Here is a 22,908-nt window from a genome sequence, read left to right as displayed (position 1 = left end):
GGCGCCTTCCAACAAATACAAACTATTACTAAAACAGTATAAAAACATTTCATTAACAATGCCCCATTAAAACATTAATATTCTGTCAGTCACCCATCATTCATGGCCAGATGTAACAATCATTTTAATAAATAATGGTTGAATAAACATTTAAATTCAAAGGAAGCTGCCATCACCTCTTCTGTTTTAGGTGTATGTTACCAGCCCCGATGACTCACCAGCTGCCAATGTTCCAGTGATTGGTACATCAGATGCCTTTCATTCTGAGGGAACTACTTTGGGCGATGGGACTGCTAAGCTCATCCTGAATACACCACTGAACATTCAAAGCCTACCGATCACTGTAAGTGTCTCTGACATTCTGTCAAATCCCATTCAGTGTGCTGATGAGAGGGAAAGTTGTGAGGAGGTAGATTCCCATGAGGGAGGGTGGCACTAAAGAGGAGTAAGTGGCAACTCAATCCGGATGCTTTGTGTGAGAGGAATAGGATGAAGACAGCCCCTCCCTAATAGTTCTCAGAGTATATTGTCAATACAGATGGTAGACTTCTCACTCTGGCAAGATTTTATCTATAGGTTGAAAGCAATAAAGAACTCAACTTGGGAAAAGTGTTAATCTTAGTTTTGGGCCTGACATCTATGTTGGAACATAGGGCCATCACAGTCTGGCATGCACTACTCAATGGAATGAGCTGAAGAGAGAATTATCAGTTGCCAGTTATAAAGAAAGCGAAGGAGATACAATGTCAGTAACATAAACTTTGTCCTTACACCATCAGAGCAGCAACAGACCTAGCAGGCCTATGCATTGTGGAATTCTTTGGATGCCAGCAGCAGCTCTGCTGTTGCTCAAGAGGGAACAAGTGATTCTGTTTGCTGTGATGCAAACTCTGTTTTTATGCATTTGTGCAGAACAGTGCACACAGCTATGAAAGGCAAAGCAAGAAAAAAATCACTGTGAAACCTTTTGCACATTGTGTCACTGGAGAGTCATTTTGTCTAGGAATGGAGACAAATACATTATCTATGCCTTTTAGTGTAAGGGGGATAATTATATATAGGTTGATATCTGTATATTTGGGTCTATTGCTATTGAGTTGTGTTTAATATAATGGTAAACTTTCTTCATCCTTTTTTCTTTTTACAAAGATCACTTGTAAATATCTGGATTTCAGATTTTAAAAAAATGAAAACAGGATGCTAGCCAGTTCCTTTCTAACCATTATTGTATTCGTTCAGCAGTCTTCATGTGGACCTCACTAAGTGCCAGCCTTAGGAGGAATTATAGTTGCTTCTTAATTAGGTTACTGCTTCATATTTACCCTGTCTAGGTTAGAACCAACCATGAAGACCTCCCAGGAGAACGCCAGGCAACAAGGTCCATGACAGCCACAGCCTATCAAACCCAGGGAGGATCTGGAAACTACCTTCATGTAGCCATTACATCTATAGAGATTAAGCCTGGAGATAACTTACCTGTCTATTTCACTGTTACGGGCAATGCAAACTCGTTGAGCCAGATTCAATATTTCACATACCTCGTAAGTATTGTAGACCTGGAAGAAATACAGGGGCTGCATTTCAATTCATACTGTAGCCTTGAAGCGACTGGCTTAATCTATCATTTCTCACCTTTCCATTAATTTGTATTTGTTCACCCTCAGATACTGACTAAGGGGAAGATTTTCAAGGTTGGCAGGCAACCCAGGGGAGCTGGGCAGAATCTGGTATCCATGAATCTGCGTATCACTCCAGATCTCATCCCTTCCTTCCGGTTTGTGGCTTACTACCAAGTGGGAAACAATGAAATTGTGGCTGACTCTGTCTGGGTGGATGTGAAGGATACCTGCATGGGAACGGTAAGTCAGCCTTCCCAGTAGCTTTCTCAATAGTCATGGGAAACACCTTATTCTAGCTGTATCAGAAGTGCATGAATCAGATGTGCTTATTTTAAAGCATTTTAATAGTATTTCCCCCAAATATTTATTTCTGTTCAGATAGAGAAAGCCAACTATTTTTTCTTTGAAGTGGCAATTTTGCTGTTTCTTAGAGACCTGAGCTTTTCTTTGCTTTGTTTATAAACAGTTGGTTGTGAAAGGAGCATCTTCCAGAGACAATCAAATACAAAATCCAGGAGCTAAAATGAACATCAAATTGGAAGGGGATCCAGGTGCTCGGGTCGGTCTTGTGGCTGTGGACAAAGCAGTATATGTTCTCAATGATAAATATAAGATTAGCCAAGCAAAGGTAAGGCCAGAAATTTCTTAAGCTACAAACACTCAACTTTTAAGGTTTTCCAACTTACAATAATGAAGAGGAACATTTTTTTTCTGTGATGTGCACTAGATATGGGACACGGTAGAGAAGAGTGACTTTGGCTGTACAGTGGGCAGTGGCGAGAATAATGTGGGTGTGTTTGAAGATGCTGGACTGGCTCTGATAACTAGCACTAATCTCAACACCAAACAAAGATCAGGTATTTGGGGATGGGTGCTAATGTCTGGGAGATGGGAGAAGTTTTTCAATCCATTTAGAAGCCAAGAGAAAAGCATTTTCTCCATCAAATACTACTGTCATCATATGGAATCAATTCACAAGGTCCAAAGCAAATAGCCAAGGCTCATTGCAGAGCTATTTGGTTGAGATGGTCATTTTAGAAATCAATCAATTAATTCATTAAACAAAGAAGCAACATGTATTGTTATCAGTGTGCACTGGAGGAACGACCTCCAGAAAATAGTAGAAGAAGCTCCACACACAAAAAGATTCACCCATATTTATACGTTTCAGAAAAGAGGAAAAAATAATAGTCATACATATGCCTAAGTAATACATGATATAAGCATAAACATTCATAATGATCAAAGCTCATGTTACTACTCCAGATTCTATATTCAAGAAGGAATTATTGTATTAATAAAAGAAACACATCAGTTTGGTTGCCATAGAAATCTTGGTCAGGTTTACAGAGAACCAAACATTTCAAGATTGCCTGTTTCATGTGCCAATTAGCACACATTCCTTTTATGTTTCTCTTTTGCTAAAATGTCCCATTTCCCTAAGGATTTGTTTTCTTCCCATTTGGAAAGTACCGTATGCTTCAGCATCTGAAGCAGAGAATATTGGCCATTGTGGTTTTTAACTGCATGCAATGGTTCCAACATCTTCTACCATATGATTACTCAAATTGCAGGGTAAATTCCAGATCACTATTTCTAAAGATGATTCTAGAAGTGAATTATCATGCAGGATTTCTACTTTATTCTTGTGATTTTAAGAGGGGCCTAAGTGAACTTTCTATGAGCTGCTTTGGATCAAATAGATATAGATTTAAATAACACATAACTAAGGCTTCAGACTGCATTCCCAATCTATTTTAAACGGGAAAAAGTCCCACAGAAGGCAGCAGAACTCCCTTACTCCCCAACTATCAATTTATTGTAGAATTAATCTTCACAGGGATTAGTGCTGAGCTAATTTTTCTTACTTTAATCTTTATCTTCTCTCCTGCCTCCTTCAGATGCAAAGTGTCCTCAGCCTGCAAACCGGAGGCGTCGCAGCTCTGTTTTGCTGCTTGACAGCAAGGCAAGCAAAGGTATGTGACAAATAATGAAGTTTCTGTTTACTCTGAGGTAAAAGAATAACTGCAGTCAATTTGTATTTATTGAATCAGTGAGGAAATGGATAAAGCAAGAGGGTAGAAAATTAATAATCTCTATTAAATAGGAACATTTTTCACATCAATAAATTGGAGTGTTTGAATTCTGAGTGCAATGGAGGGGGAAGTACTTAAATGGCCCAATTGTTTAACGCAGTAGTGGTTCTAAATCCCATCTCTATTGGATTCGCATGCGCAGAAGAAGCCGGGTGGGCAGAACAATCCACCACCGCCGCTACTGGTTTGCTGAACCAGGTTGAACCGGGAGCAACCCACCACTGGTTTAATGTAGAATATACAGTAACTGGTTCCAGCTAAAGAGATTATGTTTGTTAGACAAAATTTTTAAGCATTGTTTTTTGAGTGTTCTCGGATCGCAGCACTGATCAAGAATCATTCTTGGTGCGGAGGAAGTAAGCAACGGCAAGTGAACTACAAGCAACCCCCAAACCAGGAATTTGCCTTGGAAGGCAAATAACACAGAGGCACAAATCTGGATGTAAAAATGGGTCACTTTATTGATATGAGTTGGAAAATACTGTGAAAGACCTGCAGAGATAAGAGACAAAAGGGGGCGGAATGCCAGTCAAAACATTTCTAAGCGGCTATGGGCAAAGCTCCTTGCTGAGCAAGGGGCAGGTTCCCCCTGGCCTTTCCCTTGCTCTCCGCCACAGCACTTGGCATGAGGGGAGGCTTACCCCAGTTTGCCCTTCTGAGGTCCTGACTAGTGTTGGGCGAACCGAACTTGCAAAGTTCGGGTTCATGCTGAACTTTGCAGTGTTCGGCATGCCGAACCCAAACCCGAACTTTTTAAAAAGTTTGGGTAAAGTTTGGGTTTGAGTTCGGCATTCGCTCGAACACCACGAAACTGGGGAATCCCATCGTGGGATTCCCCACCTCCTTTTGCTTGCAGCGCTTCCCAAAGGAGGTGGGAAATCCCACAATGGCATTCCAGGGGCGGGGCTTTGACGTCACGGAGACTACTTCCTGGCCAGCCAAAACATGGAGGAAGGAGCCTCCATGATGTCAAAGCCCCGACCCGGAATCCCATCATGGGATTCCCCACCTACTTTTGCTTGCAGCACCACTGCAGCATCCTTTTCTGTAAAAATAAAAGGTATTCCCCACCTCCTTGTTTATTTTTACAGAAAAGGACACCGCAGTGGCTTGCTGCTGTTTGAGTTCAGGTTTGGGTTCAGGTTCGGGTTCGGCGAACTCCTCTGAACTTCACAGCAAAGTTTGGGTGAGTTCGCTGAACCTGAACTTCATTGGGTTTGCCCAACACTAACCCTCACATAGGTGTGTCCCAATGGCATCCCCCCTCCATAACTCAGGCCCAACATACCCAGAGCTTCTGATGAAGGGCAGTCAATCAACACCCTAAATGAGAACATGCAGCTGCTGCTAACACCCACTTCCGCTCCTGACCCGCCTGCACCAACTCTTGTAGGCAGCTCTGTAGGTCCAAGAGAAATATATCATTGCCCTTATCAGTCAAGTGAACCCCATTGTCCCAATGGAGGCCCAGATGGGAGATCCGAATGTTGGGATGGCAGACCACCTGACCTCCCATCCTCAAAATTAAAATACCCAGTTCGAAATTGACCCTCTTCCGGGACTTGTTTCCCCTTTAGGGTCACCAAAGCAACACCACATTTTTCTTGACACCATATCTGACCACACCACCTGTGTGTCAGCCCACTTCTCCTTAATAAAATGGATACCTTTCACAGCTTGCCACATCAAGGCCAAGCCCTTCAGTGACCAAGGTCATTTCCAACAAGGTGTAACACCAGCCATGTTGGCACCTTACTGACAGCCTTACTGTCAAACAACAATGGGAGCAGCCCATCCCAATGCATTCCCCTTCTGCCAAGCAATTGTACCCTGGCCCATTTGCTTTATCTGCATTCCCCAATCAGATTTTGCTGCTCTCCTTCTGACCCAGGAAACCATGCTGTGGCCGCAAATCAAAATCAGAGGTTTCTTCATTGTCTGGCGAGCTATTCAAATGAGAGAAACAAAGACAACGTTAGTCCAGAATAACACACACTCCTTAATTAAAAGAACTTATATAAGTTTTGAAAGTGTTGGACTTCCATCTTCCAATTGCCTGTATCTGTTGCGGGCTGTATCCACACAATGGAAGCCCCAATCCTAAATCCTTGGGATTCAACCCCATTCTGCGCAGCACCTTTACGGCCACAGCCTAAAACTGATACTTGGACAGTGGAGTGCCGTCCTGATGGGTAAACAAATAACCCCCCTCCTATCCCCTTTTGTTTGCATAGGCCCCCAGGGCTTTCACTGGGCATACTTTGGTTTTCATTGTGCTGGTAAATCAGACTACCATCCCCCTGCCCATCTGATCTGTTTTAGATTTCCTGAACCTAATGTGTGCCTCATCCAGGACTAGCAAGAGGTCCTCCACCCTTAAAAGTGCATTGAAGTGTCCCCAATTGATCCTGCTAACACTTCACTGACCCAAAAGGCCCCAAAAACAATGTTGTGGCAGCTGCATGAAGTAATGAAGTCTCATAATCTGAGTTGCATATTTTCTGCCACTGCTCAATAAGGCCCATGAGCTGTTCTACCATAAAGGGCTTCTTCGTGTCTGGCCTTGACTAAGCCCCCTCCTTCGCCCATCTGTCTAGCATCTTCCTAGCTCTAAAATCTGTAGAACAGTCATCACAGCCCCTGGCCATGGAGATGAACACTATCCCTGTGACTTTACCCTTTATTGTGCATGCAGACAAGCCATGTTGTTTGCTTACCACACAGAATTCTACCAGGTGCTCAACTGGTTTAGGCCATATATGCTCAATGCCTCTGTTGCCAGAAGGCATCAAACTCATTACCTGCTCATTGGTATGCTTTCTGAGTGCTCAGTACTCTAGACAAATCAATTGCCCTGGTTACTTCTGCTCTCCAAGCTCCTATAGGTGCTAGTGTACCATTTCTAATTCCTCCTTCGCTCCAGGAGCCAGCAACTGAAACCTGGTCAACTGTCCATAGGACAGAGCATCAGCTATGTTGTTCTCCATACCCGGCATGTGGCGCACCAAGAGTAATACATTGAGGTCCAAACAATTGCTTACAAGATAATGAACCAGATGCATAACCCATTCATTGCTTGATGACAGAATTAATCACGTGGACTACTGCTTGGTTATTGCACCAAAATGGACTGTTTTAATCCCAAGTTGTGACCCCCAAATTTCTACTGTCACTATTATGGGAAAAAAATCGAGGAAGGTGAAATCCCTATGAATGTTACCTGCCATCCACTCAACTGGCCACAGGGAGTAGCACCATTGATCCCCTAACACCACTCCAAAACCAAAGTCCCCACAGCATCAGATTTCACGTGTAATTCAGCCTCCAACAATTGCTCTTGCCTTCAAAATGCCACACCATTAAAACCTTCCAAAAAACCCTGCCATGTTTCTAGATCCCTCTGAACCCCAGCCTTCAAATGAACCCTGTGATATGGCTTCTCTAAACCCTTCATGGCTGAATATAGCTGTCGCGAGAAAGTTCTGCCTGGCACTATGACTTTGGAAGCAAAATTCAACAGACCACCAACCCTGAACCTGTCTCAAATTCACTTTTTTAGTACCCAGCACTTCCTTAATTTTGTCCCGTAGTTTCTCAACCTTATTCTGTAGGAGCCAGCAAGTTTGCTTGATGGAGTCAAACTCAATGCCCAAAAATGTTATTGTTATGGAGGGCTTCTCAGTCTTCTCTTACACCAAAGGAACCCCTAGTTCTACGCACACAGCCTTAAAAACCTCCACCCTATCACTGCAAGCATCATCCTGTGCTGGCCCTGCCATGAGAAAATCATACAAGTAATGCACCATAGCCCCCAAGCCCATCAATCACTTATGTGCCCACTCGAGAAATGAACTAAATTGCTCAAACAAGGAGCAGGACATAAAACAACTCTAGGGCCTTATTGATGTAATAACCACCATTGAAATAAAAACCCAACAGATCAAAATCTTCAGGGTGCACTGGTAACAGTCTAAAAGTGGTCTTAATGTCGCATTTTCCTATTAGTACCCCAATGCCAAAACCCCGCACCATCTAAACAGCTGAATTGAATGATGTGTATTTAACTGAACATAGCTCTCCAGGAATGAAATCATTCACCGACTCCCCTGGGGGGAAGGATAGGTGGTGAATGAGGTGGAACTCTCCTTCTGATTTCTTAGGTACCAGCCCTAGGGCTAACACCATGAGTGTACTCACTGGAGGGTGCTTAAAGGGTCCTATAACTCTTCCCTGTCTAGTTCCTTGTCTATCTTTTCTCTAACCACCCTCTCCATGCCGACAACTGATCTTAAATTGTGGGCCCATGAAGCCTTTCTTGGCCCCTCAAATGGTATCCTAAATCGTTCCTTAAAACCCTGTAATAAACCGCTCACATGCCCTTAGCTTGTACCCCCACAGCCATGCTTCAAGCCTATCCATGTTAATGGGGCTAGGGCCCATTCCCCTGCAGCTGATTAAATTGCTGCCTATTTCCTCCGTTTGCTCCTTGTCCCCTCTACCCCCACAGCCCCTGTTACAGGAGGCCGTGGCATGCCCTGCACCGCATGAACCACTTGTGTGCTTGAACTTGTATTGAGGACTTGAACAGAAACCTTTGGCCCCAAACTCAAAGCATAACAGGGGTAGCCAAACCCCCTTCCCTCGCTCCAAGGTGGGGTGCCTGAGCCAAATTACCTCTAATGGGCAGAAAATGACCACTGTCAGATCTTTCTGATCCACTTGCCTTGGATAATTGTGTGGCTTGAAGCAAATAAATCCTGCACATTATCATCTCATGGCAGACTTTTGTCTACAGCTACACACATTCTAAATGCCTCGTTGTACTGCAGGCAGGCTGTTTCCCCAAACTCATAACAAGCCCTCAATATTATGTCCATATACCCCAAACCTGAGAACAAACCATCCCCACCCCCAAATTCTGCCCCGCAAGTGTGTGGTGTGCTGTGGCCTGAACTAACTGTACTCCAGGTATTCTTTGTGTTGAGCCTGCTTCTCCCACCATTGCTGCCCCAGGGTACTCACCAGAACCTGTTGTGAGTGAGCCTAGATTAACTTTCTAATGTCAGATGATGAGGAAGAAAAAGAACCAGGGCCATCTGGATGCACTGGCCCCATGGCCTTGCCTGCCAAGGCAGAAAGTGAAGGGGAGGAAGATGAAGGTGAAGAGGTGTTAATGCAAACTGTTTCTGAGTTGGAGGAGCAGGGGGGAGATCTTAGGGATAATGAACCAATGTTAGACCCTAGATTTAGAAGATACAGAGCAGACAGCATAAATTGTACGGAAGAAGAAAGTGATCTGTACTGTGTGTAACTCTAGAGTTGCTGATTCATCACTAGGGATATATATAAAGAGTGGGAGTCTGCGTAAATACTCTGTTAAGGGCAACTATTTTTCATAGGGTCTGTTTTTTCTGGGGTGCTCTGATGAAGTTTTTCAGAAATCATGGCTTCTAGTTATGAAGGAATTCTTACCCAAAAAACTGTGAGAGTCTGGATGTTTGGGTAAGCTGCCAGTGTTTGTGACGTAATTGGAATTTTATCTTTATGGAACAGTAATGATTTAGCCTTGGCTCCCAGAGGAAATAAATCAGAGACTTTAGATTTGGAATGCTGTGTTGACAGGAACTAATGAAGGTAGCTTGAGTTGAGATGATGTTTGTTAATTTTGGAAAAAATGCTATGAATAAAGTTTATTAAAGAAAAACGGTGTGGGCATTTGCAGTCTAATGGCACAGAACACAACCTAGTGTCAGTCCCGCATCATGTTGGTCCGAAGGCAATGCGTTGGCTTGCTGAGCTCGTTCCACCCTTGATGCAGGTGTACCCTGTGCTCTGGAAGATCCCAGCTGGTTGACCCCTGTCACTGGTCCCGGTGGCTGCCTTGCTTTGGCATGATTCGCCTCCATAGCACTGGCAGAACTCGGGCCTGCTTCTAAATGCCTTGCTAAATGGCTGACAAAATTTGAGTGGGTAAACCATTCTCATTGTTCCCAGCCCCTCCATCAACAGATCTTTTCTGAGCCCCTTTCACAGCAAGCCTAGTCCTGAGAGAAGGAACCAGAATTCTCTTGGCACGGCTTGAAGCCCCGTCCCCTTTATTTCCCCTGACATTAATCATCTGGGCTTCTGTATCCATATCCTCTGCCTCCTCCCTGCGACGTTTATGCAGGGTTGGGCTTTGCCTTTTGCCAGTCCTTTTCTAGGAGCCATGATATTTCCAAATTAAGCAAAGGCCCATTTATTAATATTCCACTAAAAAGAGTAAACTTTACAAAATGTCTATACGTCCCACAACTGCTTAGATCTACTAGTAAGAAACCACAACGTCTCCAGGTAAAATATCTATATAAGATTGAAAGAGAAAAGGCAGACTTGTAATGTCTTCACCAAAAATCCCTTAAAGGGAGGCCTTCTACAATTTCTCCCAAAGGACCGGGTCTTGATAGCCCAAACTAATTTTTCGAATTCACCACAGCTTAAAAAGCAGGCCAAGAGAAAACTAAAAGCCAAGGCTCCCAAAGGAAAAGACAAAACTCCTGCAATAAATTGAACTCTCCCCCTCCCTTCTCCCAATACTCCCTGTAAAATTGCTCTTTTTCACCACAGGTCACAGCCACATGGCTGGATGCTCCTCAGGGCCCAAAGAACGTTCCTTCAGCTTCGATTCTCCACGAGGTGAAGGCTCTGATGTAAGACTTCAGAAGGCTTTCAATGATGATCCAAAAAAGAGGAAGATCCTGGATCAGGGTGGCCTTTAAATACCCAGTGTCACCCCGCTCCACTGCCCTGGTACTGCCTGCGCAGTTTACTGTGAGGCCTATCAGCTGCTTGGGGAGCGATCTTGTGCTCTCACACGAAATCGCACCTCCATCTCCATCAGCAAACTGGGCAGTGGGTAAGCCCAGTTGCCTTCAAATCTGTTGGGAATGCCTGAGTGCCAACATGGCAGTTCCAACTAAACAGTCAAAGCTCTGCCCCTTTTATATGTATGGGGCTTCAATTATCCTCTTCCTAAGGACATCCATGCTCCAATGCCTTTTTTGCAAGTTATAAATCATCAGGGCCACAAAAAACAATAACAGAATATCCAGAACATATGTCTTTTATTTCAGGAGAAAGCTAAGAATAAATGTGCTTAACTCTCTAGTAAGCTTAAAGCACAGATTATGGATTTATAAATGTAACTTGAAAAACACCATATTCAAAATTTTTAAAAATTCTGCCTCCCATGTATTTGCTTTATTATAAAAAATAATAAATAATACAAAGTAAAACTTCCAGTGAAAGGGGCCAAATTTAGGGGCCAAAGAAATTTTCTGCATACAGGTGCTGAACGGGAAGCCTTCAAAGAGCATTCCGTCCACTGAAGCCTTGGGGGTAAACACTGAAAGCCTCCAAATGTTCTTCTCCTATTATTACTTTTGCCTGTTATGAGAGGGGGAGAATTCTATTGAAGAAGAATTGTACAGTGGTACGTCTACTTACGAATGCCTCTACCTACAAACTTTTCAAGATACGAACCGTGTGTTCAAGATTTTTTTGCCTCTACTCATGAACCATTTTCTACTTACGAACCCTCGCTTCTCTCTTGGCTGCTGCTGCTGCTGCGAGCAGCGGCCAAAACGGCACGCATCGGAGGAGCTCTCCACAGCCGCCCCATAATCCTGCCACTTTCCCCTCTAGCCCTCCATTTCCTCCGCCCCCTGCAGCTGCCCCATCCCTCTGCCAAAATCTCCCTAGCCTACCACTTCCTTCACCCCATCTCGCTGCCAAAATCACCCCACAGACGCTTCCTATTCCATCGCAGATCGCCTCAAAAATCACCTCCAAATGCTTCCTATGCCGCCCCAAATCACTCCCAAAATCACCCCTCCAAAAGCTTTCTATGCCACCCCAAATCGAGGTCCTAACGAAGGCAAATGGATTGAAGAAAGGCAGCAATGAGAATCGAGGCATTTTGAAAGGAGAGGTGATTTTGGAAGACTTTGTAAGCAATTTGGGGTGGCATAGGAAGCATCTGGAGGGGTGATTAGGGGAGCAATTTGGGGCAGTGTAGGAACCTTTTGGAGGAGTGAATTTGGAGGCGATTTGGGGTGGCATAGGAGGCATCTGGAAGGGTGATTTTGGGAACGATTTGAGGTGGCATAGGAAGCATCTGGAGGGGTGATTTTGGAGGTGATTTGGTGCAGCGTTAGCCTTCGTTAGGACCTCCATTCCTCACTTCTTCTCGCTGTCTGTCTTCACTCTGTTAGCCTTCACTTTGTCCACCCGCTGCTTTTATTAAAGCCTTACAGTTTGGATTTTCCTAATGGGTTTGCAAGCATTATTTGCTTTTACATTGATTCCTATGCAAAAAATTGCTTCTGCTTATGAACTTTTCTACTTATGAACCTGGTCACAGAACGAATTAAGTTTGTAAGTAGAGATACCACTGTATTAAGTGTTTTTAATTTTGAGTACACTGAAATTCAAACTAAGTGAAACAAACTGGGTTTCTCCTTGGTTTACCCAGTACTTTTTAGGAGCATTTCCGCCCATCCTGCATGCCATTCAAAGGCCAAGGGGAGCTTTGAGCCTAGAAGATGTTGCCCAGGGTCAGTGAAATACAACCAGCCCCACGCGAAGGGGCATTGGTGTACACTGATATGCCCTTTCTCAAAGGGTGGAGATGCTCTCCAAGTATGGGTTAAGACTGCCCTATGACTAATGAGGACTGAATCTGTAATTCTTAAAAGTTGTACCACTTCCTGTAATCCCCCTCTTTTGATGAGGGACATGAACAGATTTTGTGTGCAACCTTCCCATGTGTGTTACTAATGATTCCTGTCTTCCTGCAGTGTTCGGTCGTCAAGACAACTAGTAGCTTGGGCAGGCTTTGGAGGCTAGATCCACCCCTTGAGAAAGGGCATATCTGTGTACAGCAATGCCCCTTCTCCAAGTTGGGTGGAGCTAGCCTCCAAGTATGAGACTGCTGGGGATCTCCATCACTTGAGTGACGACCAGACCTTTTCTGGGAATCGAACCCTGATCAATGATGCTCTGCCTCCCACTGGCTGGAAGGAGAGAAGAAACCACTGGAGGTCCCTGGAATGCAGGTGTGCCCAGGGGATGATATGTATAATGGATATCATTTTCCCCAGGGGAGAGGAGAGTCGATGAAGCTGCATGGATGGAGTATTTAACATGGGCTCAGTTGACTCCAGTAGGTTATCCCTTCTTTCTTTAGACAGGTACACTATGCACTTTAGGGAGTCTATGATGGCCCCTAGGTGGGTAATCTTTTTTTTTTAAAAAAATAGTTTATTAAATTTCATATTTAAAAAAGGGGTGAGAAGGGAAGGGGGTGAGGGTCAAAAGGAGTAAAGATGATAGGCAAGTGATTACATCATTGTAAAAGTAATTCTGAAATATATGGAAATTTAGGAAGAATTACATTTCATAGGAACAGATGCAAAGTGTATTTGCAACAGATATAAAGTACAGTGATCCCCCGGTTATTGCGTCCCCGACCATTGCGAACAGGGTAATTTGTGATTTTTGAACCCGGAAGTCAAAATACCATCTGCGCATGCGTGCCCTTTTTTCTATGGGCACGCACGCGTAGATGGCGCTGGGCAGATCAGCTGCTGGGCGGCTTCCCTGGGTCTTCCCCCTCTTGCTGGCGGGAGGGCAAAGCCCCCCCCAGCACCCGCTCACCCGCCCTTCGCCCTTCGCCCGGGAAGTTCGCCAGGAGTCAGCGGAAAACGGTGCGCCTGTTTTAAAACGATCGGAGCCGGCCGGCTCCGATCGTTTTAAAACAGGCGCGCCGATCTCCGCTGACTCCTAAAGCAGGGAAGTTCGCCAGGAGTCAGCGGAGAACGGCGCGCCTGTTTTAAAACGATCGGAGCTTTCCAATGAGTCCTGAAGACAAACGTCAAACTTCCGCGTTTGTCTTTGGGACTCATTGGAAAGCCGCGCGGGTGTTTTAAAACGTCGCCGCCGACATGGGGGGCTTGCTAGCACCCCCCCAAACCTGGGTTGGGGGTTCGGGGGGTGCTAGCGAGCCCCCCATGTCGGCGGCGACGTTTTAAAACACCCGCGCCGCCCCCAATCTTTGGCTCCTCGCTAGCGCTGCGGAAGTTAAAAACACCATCTGCACATGCGCAGATGGTGTTTTTACTTCCGCAGCGTTACTTCGCGAAAACCCGCTCGTTGCGGGGGGTCCTGGAACGGAACCCTCGCAACGAGCGGGGGATCACTGTATATGCATATAGTATATATTAACTAGCAAGTAACTAACTAGTAAGTAGACCATCATTATAATAGACCCTGAAAAAAAAGAAAGAAATGGGAGGATCAAAAAGGAAGTTTAGAATAGAGACAAGTATAGAAAAAAAGAAAGAGGATAAAGAGAATCTGCATGATCGCAGACGTTTATAGGATATGCGACATAACAGAATGTTGGAGCAGTATGTGTAGATGATTAAAATATATATGAAGTTAATATAAAAATAGGTTTAGATAGAAGTAGTTAGAGAAGTAAAGAATTATGTTATAAATATTTTATCTTTAAAGTTGAATTGGTTATTGTCAGTATTTGGATTAATTATAATAGTATCTAATATTTTCGTTTAGAGCGGTAAAAGATGGGGTGAGTTTACTAATCTTAACAGGTAACGGATTGGTATTTTTTTGTTGCAATCAATTGATACCACTTATCCCATATTTTATAAAAATCAGAGTCTTTTTTGTCTTGAATTTCCATAGTAATTTTGGTCATCTTGACACATTCCATAATTTTAGTAATAACTGTTAGAGTCGAGGGGATTATTCCCTGCTTCCAGGTTTGAGCATATATGATTCTGGCAGCTCCTAGAATTTGTAATATAAGATATTTTTCTTGGTGCGTGAATTTTTGTCTAAATATTCCTAGTAGAAATAACTCCAGTTTGGGTGTTACATCAGTCAATATGACTTGGTCCATTAGAGCTTTAATATCCTTCCAGAATTTTTTAGCATAGGTACAGGTCCACCATAGGTGGTAATATGTCCCTGGTTTTGCTTTACATTTCCAACATTTGGATGATAAATTTGAAAACATTGGTAAAAAAAAATTAGTTGGTGTTCTTTATAGGACATTGCTAGTGTCATTTTTTAGTTGGTGCTCCATATTTTCTCCCATTCTACTAAATTGATCGTGTAGCCAAAATTCTGGCACCAAGCAATCATGAAGCCTTTAACTTGTTCTTCACAATTATCTTGGGCTAATAAGTAATTGTATAATTTAGATATCATTTTTACCTTTGGACCGAAGAAAATTAGGTCTTCTGTATTATTTTTTTGGAAACCGAGTCTTTTTTTATGGTCATTGTATTTGAAATTGATTTGTGAATAAGTAAACCAGTCCAAATTTATCCCTGTATCTTGTAGCTGTTGTCTTCTTAACAAGATATTGTTTTCATCTAATAGTTGTTGGTATGTTAGCGATCTGGAATATGAAAAAAGGTTGGGATATGTAATTAATTCGTTAGGGGCTATCCATTTGGGTATGGAGTGGTAATAATTTTTTTAAAAAGTTTGCCAGGTTGTTATCAAAGTTTTACGTAGGTAATGTTGTTTAAAATAATTAGGTGTTTTTTGGGAGTCCATCATTAAGAATGAGTGCCATCCAGATTGAAGGTCGAAACCCTCAAGTGTTTAACATTCTTTTAACATAGTCAAAATTGCTGCTTGATGATATAATTGAAAATTGGGAAGTCCTAGACCACCTCTATTTTTGTGGTCCTGAAGATTTTTTAGTTTAATTCTGGCCTCTTTGTTAGTCCAGATAAATTTCCGAATTTCTCTGTGCAAAGTTTCAGAGAAGGATTTGTTCAAATTTATTGGTGCAACTTGGTAGAGGTATAAAAATCTTGGTAGCATGTTGCATTTAATAGCGAATATTTTCCCCATCAGGGAGAGTTTCAAATTTGACCATCTTAGTAGATCTTTAAGTAATTGATCGTAATTATCTTTTTTTATAATAGTATAATTTGACGTCATCCATATTCCCAAGTATTTGATCTTTTAAACTGTCTTTATGTTAATCGAATCCTCCAAAATTATAATTAGTTTTGGGGACATGTTTGGTTAATCTAATTGACAAGAAACTCATGGGACTCAGGGGTATCCCACATTGTCCTGTCATCCTTCTCTGCTAGGTCCTGAGAGGAGGACTGAATAAGGATGTCATCCAAGTATATTTTATTATTATTATTTTCTCCTCCTCCTCTTCCTTCTCTTCCTCCTCTTCCTCCTCTTCCTCCTCCTCCTCTTCTTCTTCTCCTCCTCCTCCTCCTCCATCTGATGCCAGAGGGTGTTGAGCAATAGACCTAGTGCTAATCCACCACACAAAAATTGGAGTACAGTATATTCACTATAGATAGGTCTAACAGGGAAGACCCCACCTGCACGCACCAATGACAGAATGCCTTCCAAGTGGATGAGAATATCTGCTTCATGGATGGCCTTCTGGAAGCCAACATAATGTGAATGATGTCCTCGGGTACCTGGCAATGTCTTAGGGTAAGCCGCTCAATCGCCAAGCAGTCAGTTGTAACCAGCTTGGATCTGGGTGATGGATTGAGCTCTGCAAGACCACTCTGGAGTTATGGATAGAGACACCAGATCTGAAAACCATGCTCTCCTGGACCAGTGAGGCACCAGCAAAATTAGATCTGCCTGCTCCTGTGCCACTCTCCTGACCAATCTATGTATGACTGGCAGTGGAAGGAAGGCATAAAGTAATTTTCTGAGTTCCTTAGGTCTTGATAATAGGAAGGAAAAGTTCTTTTAGGTCATGGACTGAATCTAAAGAGGGGATTACAGGAAGTGGTACAACTTTTAAGAACTACAGATTCAGACCTCATTGGTCATAGGGAAGTCTTAGGCCATACCTGGAGGCTAGCTTCACCCAACTTGTAGAAGTGGCCATGCCTCTCATCTAGAAATGAATTGGTGGCTAGACTGGAACCATTATTTTCCTCAAGCACACCCAATCTCTTCCCCTGCCCAAGGGACCTAAGCGAGATGCATACTCAGGAACTGTCCTTTGGACTCCTCCATATACAAGGTTGCAGGAGGGCTTGGTTGAAAGAAAAGGGAAAACTAAAGAAAAGGGACTTTAGGTGATTTAAAGACCATATTTTCCCCAGGAGCTGGTGATGGCTTACTTAAGCCTTCTGGTAGCATATGGCACCTAGAATGCTATATTTAAGAGAGACACTGCAATATTTTATTGATTTTCAAAAAAAGAAGATAAGTTTGAATGGTTTGGCAAAACTGGAGATGCAATAATAATTAAAACCCTACATGGCTTAGGACCAGACTATTTATGGGACCGTCTTTTGCCTCATGCAGCCCAGTGGCCAATTAGGTCCCACAGAGTTGGCTTTCTCCAGGTCCCATCGGCCAGACAATGTCATCTGGCAGGATCTAGGGCAGAAATGGGCAAGTGGCAGTGCGGGGGCTGCACGCGGCCTGCCTCCTGTCTGTGACCAGCCCGCAGAGGCTGTTCCAACAAGGAAGGAGAAATGAGGGAGGGAGGGAGGGAGGAAAGAGAAATGGAGGGAACAAGGAAGGAAGGAGAAATGGAGGGAGGGAGGAAGGAAAGAGAAATGGAGGGAACAAGGAAGGAAGGAAGGAAGGAAGGAGAAATGGAGGGAGGGAGGAAGGAGAAATATATAATATAAAAACACACACACACACGTGTGTGTGTGTGTGTGTGTGTGTTTGTTTTCGTAGATTTTCACGGGTTTATGTATGTAGATTGTTCTGAGTTCAGGTTTTGCCCCGTGTAATATTTTGAGTGTCTATGCGACGTTTCGGTGAAATCACATTCACCATCATCAGGCTGAAGTTTTAAGCTTCGTGCTGCTGTAAATATGGAAATATATATATATATTATGTCGGATCACCCTGGTATATTGAAGGAACGTCACAGCTCCTTTTTGCCTCTAGGCCCAACCCAGGGACATTTCAAGGCAGTTAATTTATTCATAGCCGACAACTATATTCTGTATATATCAAATGTTTTTAGCTGAAATTTTAAAATTAAGGGAGACTAGGATGGCCGAAATGGTGCCATCCTAGTCTCCCTTAATTTTAAAATTTCAGCTAAAAACATTTGATACACAAACACACACACACACACACACACACACACACATATATATATATATAATATATATAATATAATTATAATGTATAATTATAATATAATTAACTCAGTTCTACCCAATAATATAAAGTATTGGGTAGAACTGAGGTAATTATATTAGTCCGGCCCTCTAAAACCATCCCAATTTCTCATGCGGCCCCCTGGCAAAATTAATTGCCCACCCCTGGTCTAGGGGAAGATCCTTCTCTGTGGCGTCCCCAGCCCTCTGGAATGAACTCCCTCTGGAGATATGTACTGCCCCCTCCCTCCTGGTCTTTCGTAAAGCTTTGAAGACTTATCTCTGCCGGCAGGCATGGGACCATGAGTTGGCAGATTGTCCCTGGCTGATATGAATGATTGTATTGGATGAATGTGGATGATTATTATTATTATTATTTATTGGATTTGTATGCCGCCCCTCTGCATAAGGGGTTTTAGATTTTTACTAAATTTGCATATGTTTTTAAATAATTAGATTTCTCATGCATATTGTGTGTATTTACATTGTTGTACGTCATCCTGAGTTGCTTTAAGAAGGGAGGAAATCTAATTAATTAACAAAATAAATAAATAAATAAATAAATAAATAAATAAATAAATAATAAGCCATAGAGCAATCTTATGAAAATATCAGACCCTATCAGCATGGTGTGATTGAATTGGTTGATTGATTAATAGATTGGGTTTTTAGCTGTAGTTTTTTAATGTATTAGATTTGTTTTATATGCTTTGTTTTTACACTGTATCCTGTGAGCCTCCCCGAGTTTTCGGAGAAGGGCAGCATATAAATCTAATAAATTAAACAAACAAACAAACAAACAAACTGCAGTAGTGAAAAGTCAAAGGATGTTCAGCTGTTCCTTCCAACTGTCTGGGATAAGATAAACAACTAATTCATTTGATTAATTCATTGTCTCTTGTTTCTCTTTATGCCTATGACTATGAGAAATAGGATTGTGTAACGTTTCACAAATTTTGCATATTCTAGCGGCACAGTTTCAGGATCGAGACCTGCATAAATGCTGCGAAGATGGCATGTATGAGAACCCCATGGGGTACAGTTGTGAAAAGCGTGCAAACTATATCCAGGAGGGAGACGCTTGTAAGGCTGCCTTCCTTGAATGCTGTCACTACATCAAAGGGATCCAAGATGAAAACAAACGGGAGAATGAGTTGCTTTTGGCAAGAAGTAAGTAACAAGGTCTGAATTTATTGAAAGAAAGGAACATTCAGTTCTTAATATCTAGAAAACATGGCCCAATACAGCATCACCAAGATTTTAAGAACTGATTTGGAATATATTGTTATTGTTAGGTAGTTATATGCCATTGTTGCTAATTTATAGCTCAGCTTTAGTGCAAAATACAGCTCTGTAAATTAAGGAGGAACATTAAAACTTGGGTTGAATGAGGTCTCACTTGTTGGAATCCCATCACATCCAGCCTCCCAGTCCTTGGGCTTTACCAGTCCCCATCAAGGTCAGGTCTACACAGCATGCAGCCATACCCTCATTACATAACTGTTTTTAACTAAAGCAGACCCAGAAATCTGCTTCTTCCTCTCTAAACCACATTTAAAAAATATTACTGACCTTTTGGTTCAGCTAAAGCGTCAGCAACTTTTGGGGAGGTCTCAGCGGTTCAAGAAAGCTGTTGGTGAGAAATGATTTGGAGGATTTGTTGAGTGAAAGTGGTGGCAGTACAGATCTATCTTTGGTGGTAGTTTAATGTTAGATTGTTTCAATTTTATTCTAGTTGGAACAGTGAACTATAAATTAAAACTTTGATTTTAAAAATTGAGTTTGAAAATGATAAAAAAATTCAAGTTGGGTTGGGTGGTGAAGAAGAAAAGAGGAGAAATAAGCATTGTGTCAATATTGTGAGAGAGCTACACTTGGAGTTTGCTACAAGATTTGGAGAGGATTAGAAACGCATATGGCCTTGATTTCCTTGCTTTGATAGATAACTGTTTTTCTAGTTTTTGTTTTCCTTGTCTGACTAAAAATTCATTATTTCTTAGTTTCATTTTTTAATAAAAAGGGTTTTTTATTTTTTCACCAAACATACGCAAATATACATATATATACACCGTATAATCAGAACATCCCTAGTACAGTGGAACCCCGACATAAGAGCTGCTCTACTTAAGAGCAACTCGAGATAAGAGCTGGGAGGGGAGAGATATTTTTGTTCTACTTACAAGCCCAAATTCGAGATACAAGCGCCAAGGAGCTGTCTCCTGAAGCCAAACGCTAACTTCCGCGTTCGGCTTCAGGAGACAGCTGCGAAGCGGCGCGCGTGTTTTAAAAGGTTGCAGCCGGCCTGGGGGGCTCAGGGGGGTGCTTGCAGCTTTCTTTCTTGCTCTTTTTCTTTCTCTCTTTTACCTTCCCTTCCTCTATTTCTTCTTTTCTTTCTCCTTCCCACCTTCTTCCCTCCCTCCCTCCCTCCACTCATTCCTCTCTTACTCTCCCCTTTCATAAGTTTCCTTGCTTCCTTCCTCTGTTCCTGTCCCTTCCCCCTTTCTTTCTTTCTTTCTTTCTTTCTTTCTTGCTCTTTTTCTTTCTCTCTTTTACCTTCCCTTCCTCTATTTCTTCTTTTCTTTCTCCTTTCCACCTTCTTCCCTCCCTCCCTCCCTTCACTCATTCCTCTCTTACTCTCCCCTTTCATAAGTTTCCTTGCTTCCTTCCTCTGTTCCTGTCCCTTCCCTCTTTCCTTCCTTCCCACCCTCCGTCCATTCATTCACCCATTCCTCTCTTGATCGCTTAAAGCCGGTCCCTGGTGCAAAAAGGGTTGGGGACCTCTGTCCTACAGGATTGGGTGGCAGAGAAGTTGAACATATGTAAATTTAAAAGTTTAAGAAAGTTTACAAGTTAAGTGAAAGAAACTTCATTATTCATTTATATGTACATGTACATTTCTTCATTAAAAACATGTCTTTCTGCATAATTTAGACTAACTTTGTGAGTTTTTTGAGGGCTGGAACCAATTAAAATTATTTACATTAATTCCTATGGGGAAAAGTCGTTCGAGATAAGAGCTGCTCGACTTAAGAGCCCAGGTCCGGAACGAATTAAACTCGTATCTCGAGGTACCACTGTAATATATTTCTGTCCAAAATATAATAAACATATCTGTTTAATTGCTCCTTTTGTATTTTTTATTTCTAGTCTACTTTCCTCCTATATTTCACATTACTCTCCTCCCTCTAACCAGTGTTCCCTCTAATTTTTTGGAGGGGTGGGCAGAAAAGTACAGTGTCTGAGCGGCAGTCCCTTCGGGACTGGGTGGCACAGAAAGAAAAAATAAATAAACAAACAAACAAAAAACCCACCCTGTTTTGCCTCAGAGAATTACAAAATAAAATACTGTACTGTGTGTCTATAACAGTGAGCTCATAATAGGGCAACTCTATCAATATCAAAATGCCACTTAAATAGTTGAGCTAGTTTCAAACTAGATTTTGATTTTCTTTCTCTCTTCCTTACTCCCATTCTTTTTCTTTCTCTTTTCCTTCCTCTCTTTTTTCTATCTGTTTCTCTCTCTTCCTCTCTCTCTCCTTCCCTCTCACTCTTTCCCTCTCGGCTTCTGGGCAGGTTTGGAAAACTCTGAGTTGATGATGATTTTTAAGTGAGCGATTGCTCACTGCTCAGCTTGAAGGGAACTATGCCTCTAACTCCCTCTCTCCCCTCTACCGTTTCCCCTCCCTCTCCACCTCTTTCCTATTTCCCTCTTCTCCCTCTCCCCTTTCTACTTTCATTCTCCCTCTTATCCTTCCCTGAGTACATCTACTCATAATCCATTCTATGATGAGCAATCAAAAACCCTAACTTCATTCCAACTTCGAAGCTATTTCTTAACCTTGTAGTTTTCCCTTTATACTTATTGTTTAATGCATTCTACCAGGTATATCTTCTATGGCTGGAATTTCCATTATTTCTTATATCTCTTAATTTTAGGCCGTTTTCTTCCCTCTTCTCAATTAGTAACTTTACTCATCTTTTTTTTTGTTTCGTCATTTCTAAATGCCCTGAATTTCTCTCTTATGGTTTTCTAACTCAATTCTGTTAACTTTCTCTCTTTCTTCCTTTCTTTTATTTTATACCAATAACTTCTTTTTTCCCAAACTCCTTTTCTTCCTTTTGATTAATTATTTGTATAGCTTTACGCTTAATTCCTTTTAATCTCTATTACCCCACTCATTTTTATCCCCTCTTGCTTTTTTCTTATCACTGTAAATCCCATTGTAATCATTGTAGGTCCTAATATACTAATGTCATTCCTTTTTTTCTGATTTCATTGTCATTTTTCCTGTCACTGTAAATCCCAGTGTAATCGTTGGCAGCCCCAGTATAATCATCAATCTGTTTTTTATTTTAAATTTCTTTTTCGTTTTTCTTGTCATTGTACATCCCAGTGCAATCATCAATCTGTGTTTTCTCTTCAATTCTCTTTCGTCTTTGAAACGTTCTTGTTCTTCATTTTCTTCATTTCCATTTCTTACCATTATTGTTTCTAAGTGTCCTTTATAATCCATCTTTTTTCTATTTCCTTTCCATCTCTAATATCTAAAAAAACAATTTTTTAAATCTTGAAAGATATATTTTAGCATCCCAACCAATTCCTCATAATCATACGCCTCATATGTCAAATTCAATTCACAAAGGATTGTTGTTGTTGTGAGCCACTCCAAGTTCTTGGAGAGGGGCGGTATACAAATCAATTAAATTATTATTATTATTATTATTATTATTATTATTATTATTATTATTATTATTATTGCAATCCACACCTGTCCAATCCAATTCAAAATCTTATTATCTTCTTTCAGCAAAGCATTACACCATCAAACACAATAATTAGTTACTTAAGTTCTTTCAGTTTCTTGAGACATCTTCTTTTAGTCAAGGTCAGTTTCCAGCTATTAGCATAAACATGCTTCCACAGTCTATTACAATGTTTTTGTTTAGTCAACAAATAGCACTGTCAATTCCCAATACAGTGGAACATCGACATATGAG

The 22,908-nt window shown here is 41.9% G+C and overlaps 1 protein-coding gene across 1 annotated transcript in view; it reads left to right on the top strand.

The window, feature by feature from the left end:
• LOC139161884 (A.superbus venom factor 1-like) overlaps nucleotides 1-22,908 on the top strand; it is a 146,679-nt gene that overhangs the window by 41,748 nt on the left and 82,023 nt on the right. The window contains exons 11-17 of the mRNA XM_070741578.1: nucleotides 191-343; nucleotides 1,332-1,541; nucleotides 1,665-1,859; nucleotides 2,086-2,247; nucleotides 2,347-2,476; nucleotides 3,521-3,595; nucleotides 18,880-19,080. Coding sequence (XP_070597679.1) covers nucleotides 191-343; nucleotides 1,332-1,541; nucleotides 1,665-1,859; nucleotides 2,086-2,247; nucleotides 2,347-2,476; nucleotides 3,521-3,595; nucleotides 18,880-19,080 — 1,126 coding nt within the window. The remainder of the gene's footprint in view (nucleotides 1-190; nucleotides 344-1,331; nucleotides 1,542-1,664; nucleotides 1,860-2,085; nucleotides 2,248-2,346; nucleotides 2,477-3,520; nucleotides 3,596-18,879; nucleotides 19,081-22,908) is intronic.

Source organism: Erythrolamprus reginae, chromosome 2, assembly GCF_031021105.1.
Source record: "Erythrolamprus reginae isolate rEryReg1 chromosome 2, rEryReg1.hap1, whole genome shotgun sequence".
Taxonomy (NCBI): domain Eukaryota; kingdom Metazoa; phylum Chordata; class Lepidosauria; order Squamata; family Dipsadidae; genus Erythrolamprus; species Erythrolamprus reginae.
This window is presented reverse-complemented; position numbering and strand designations above follow the sequence as displayed.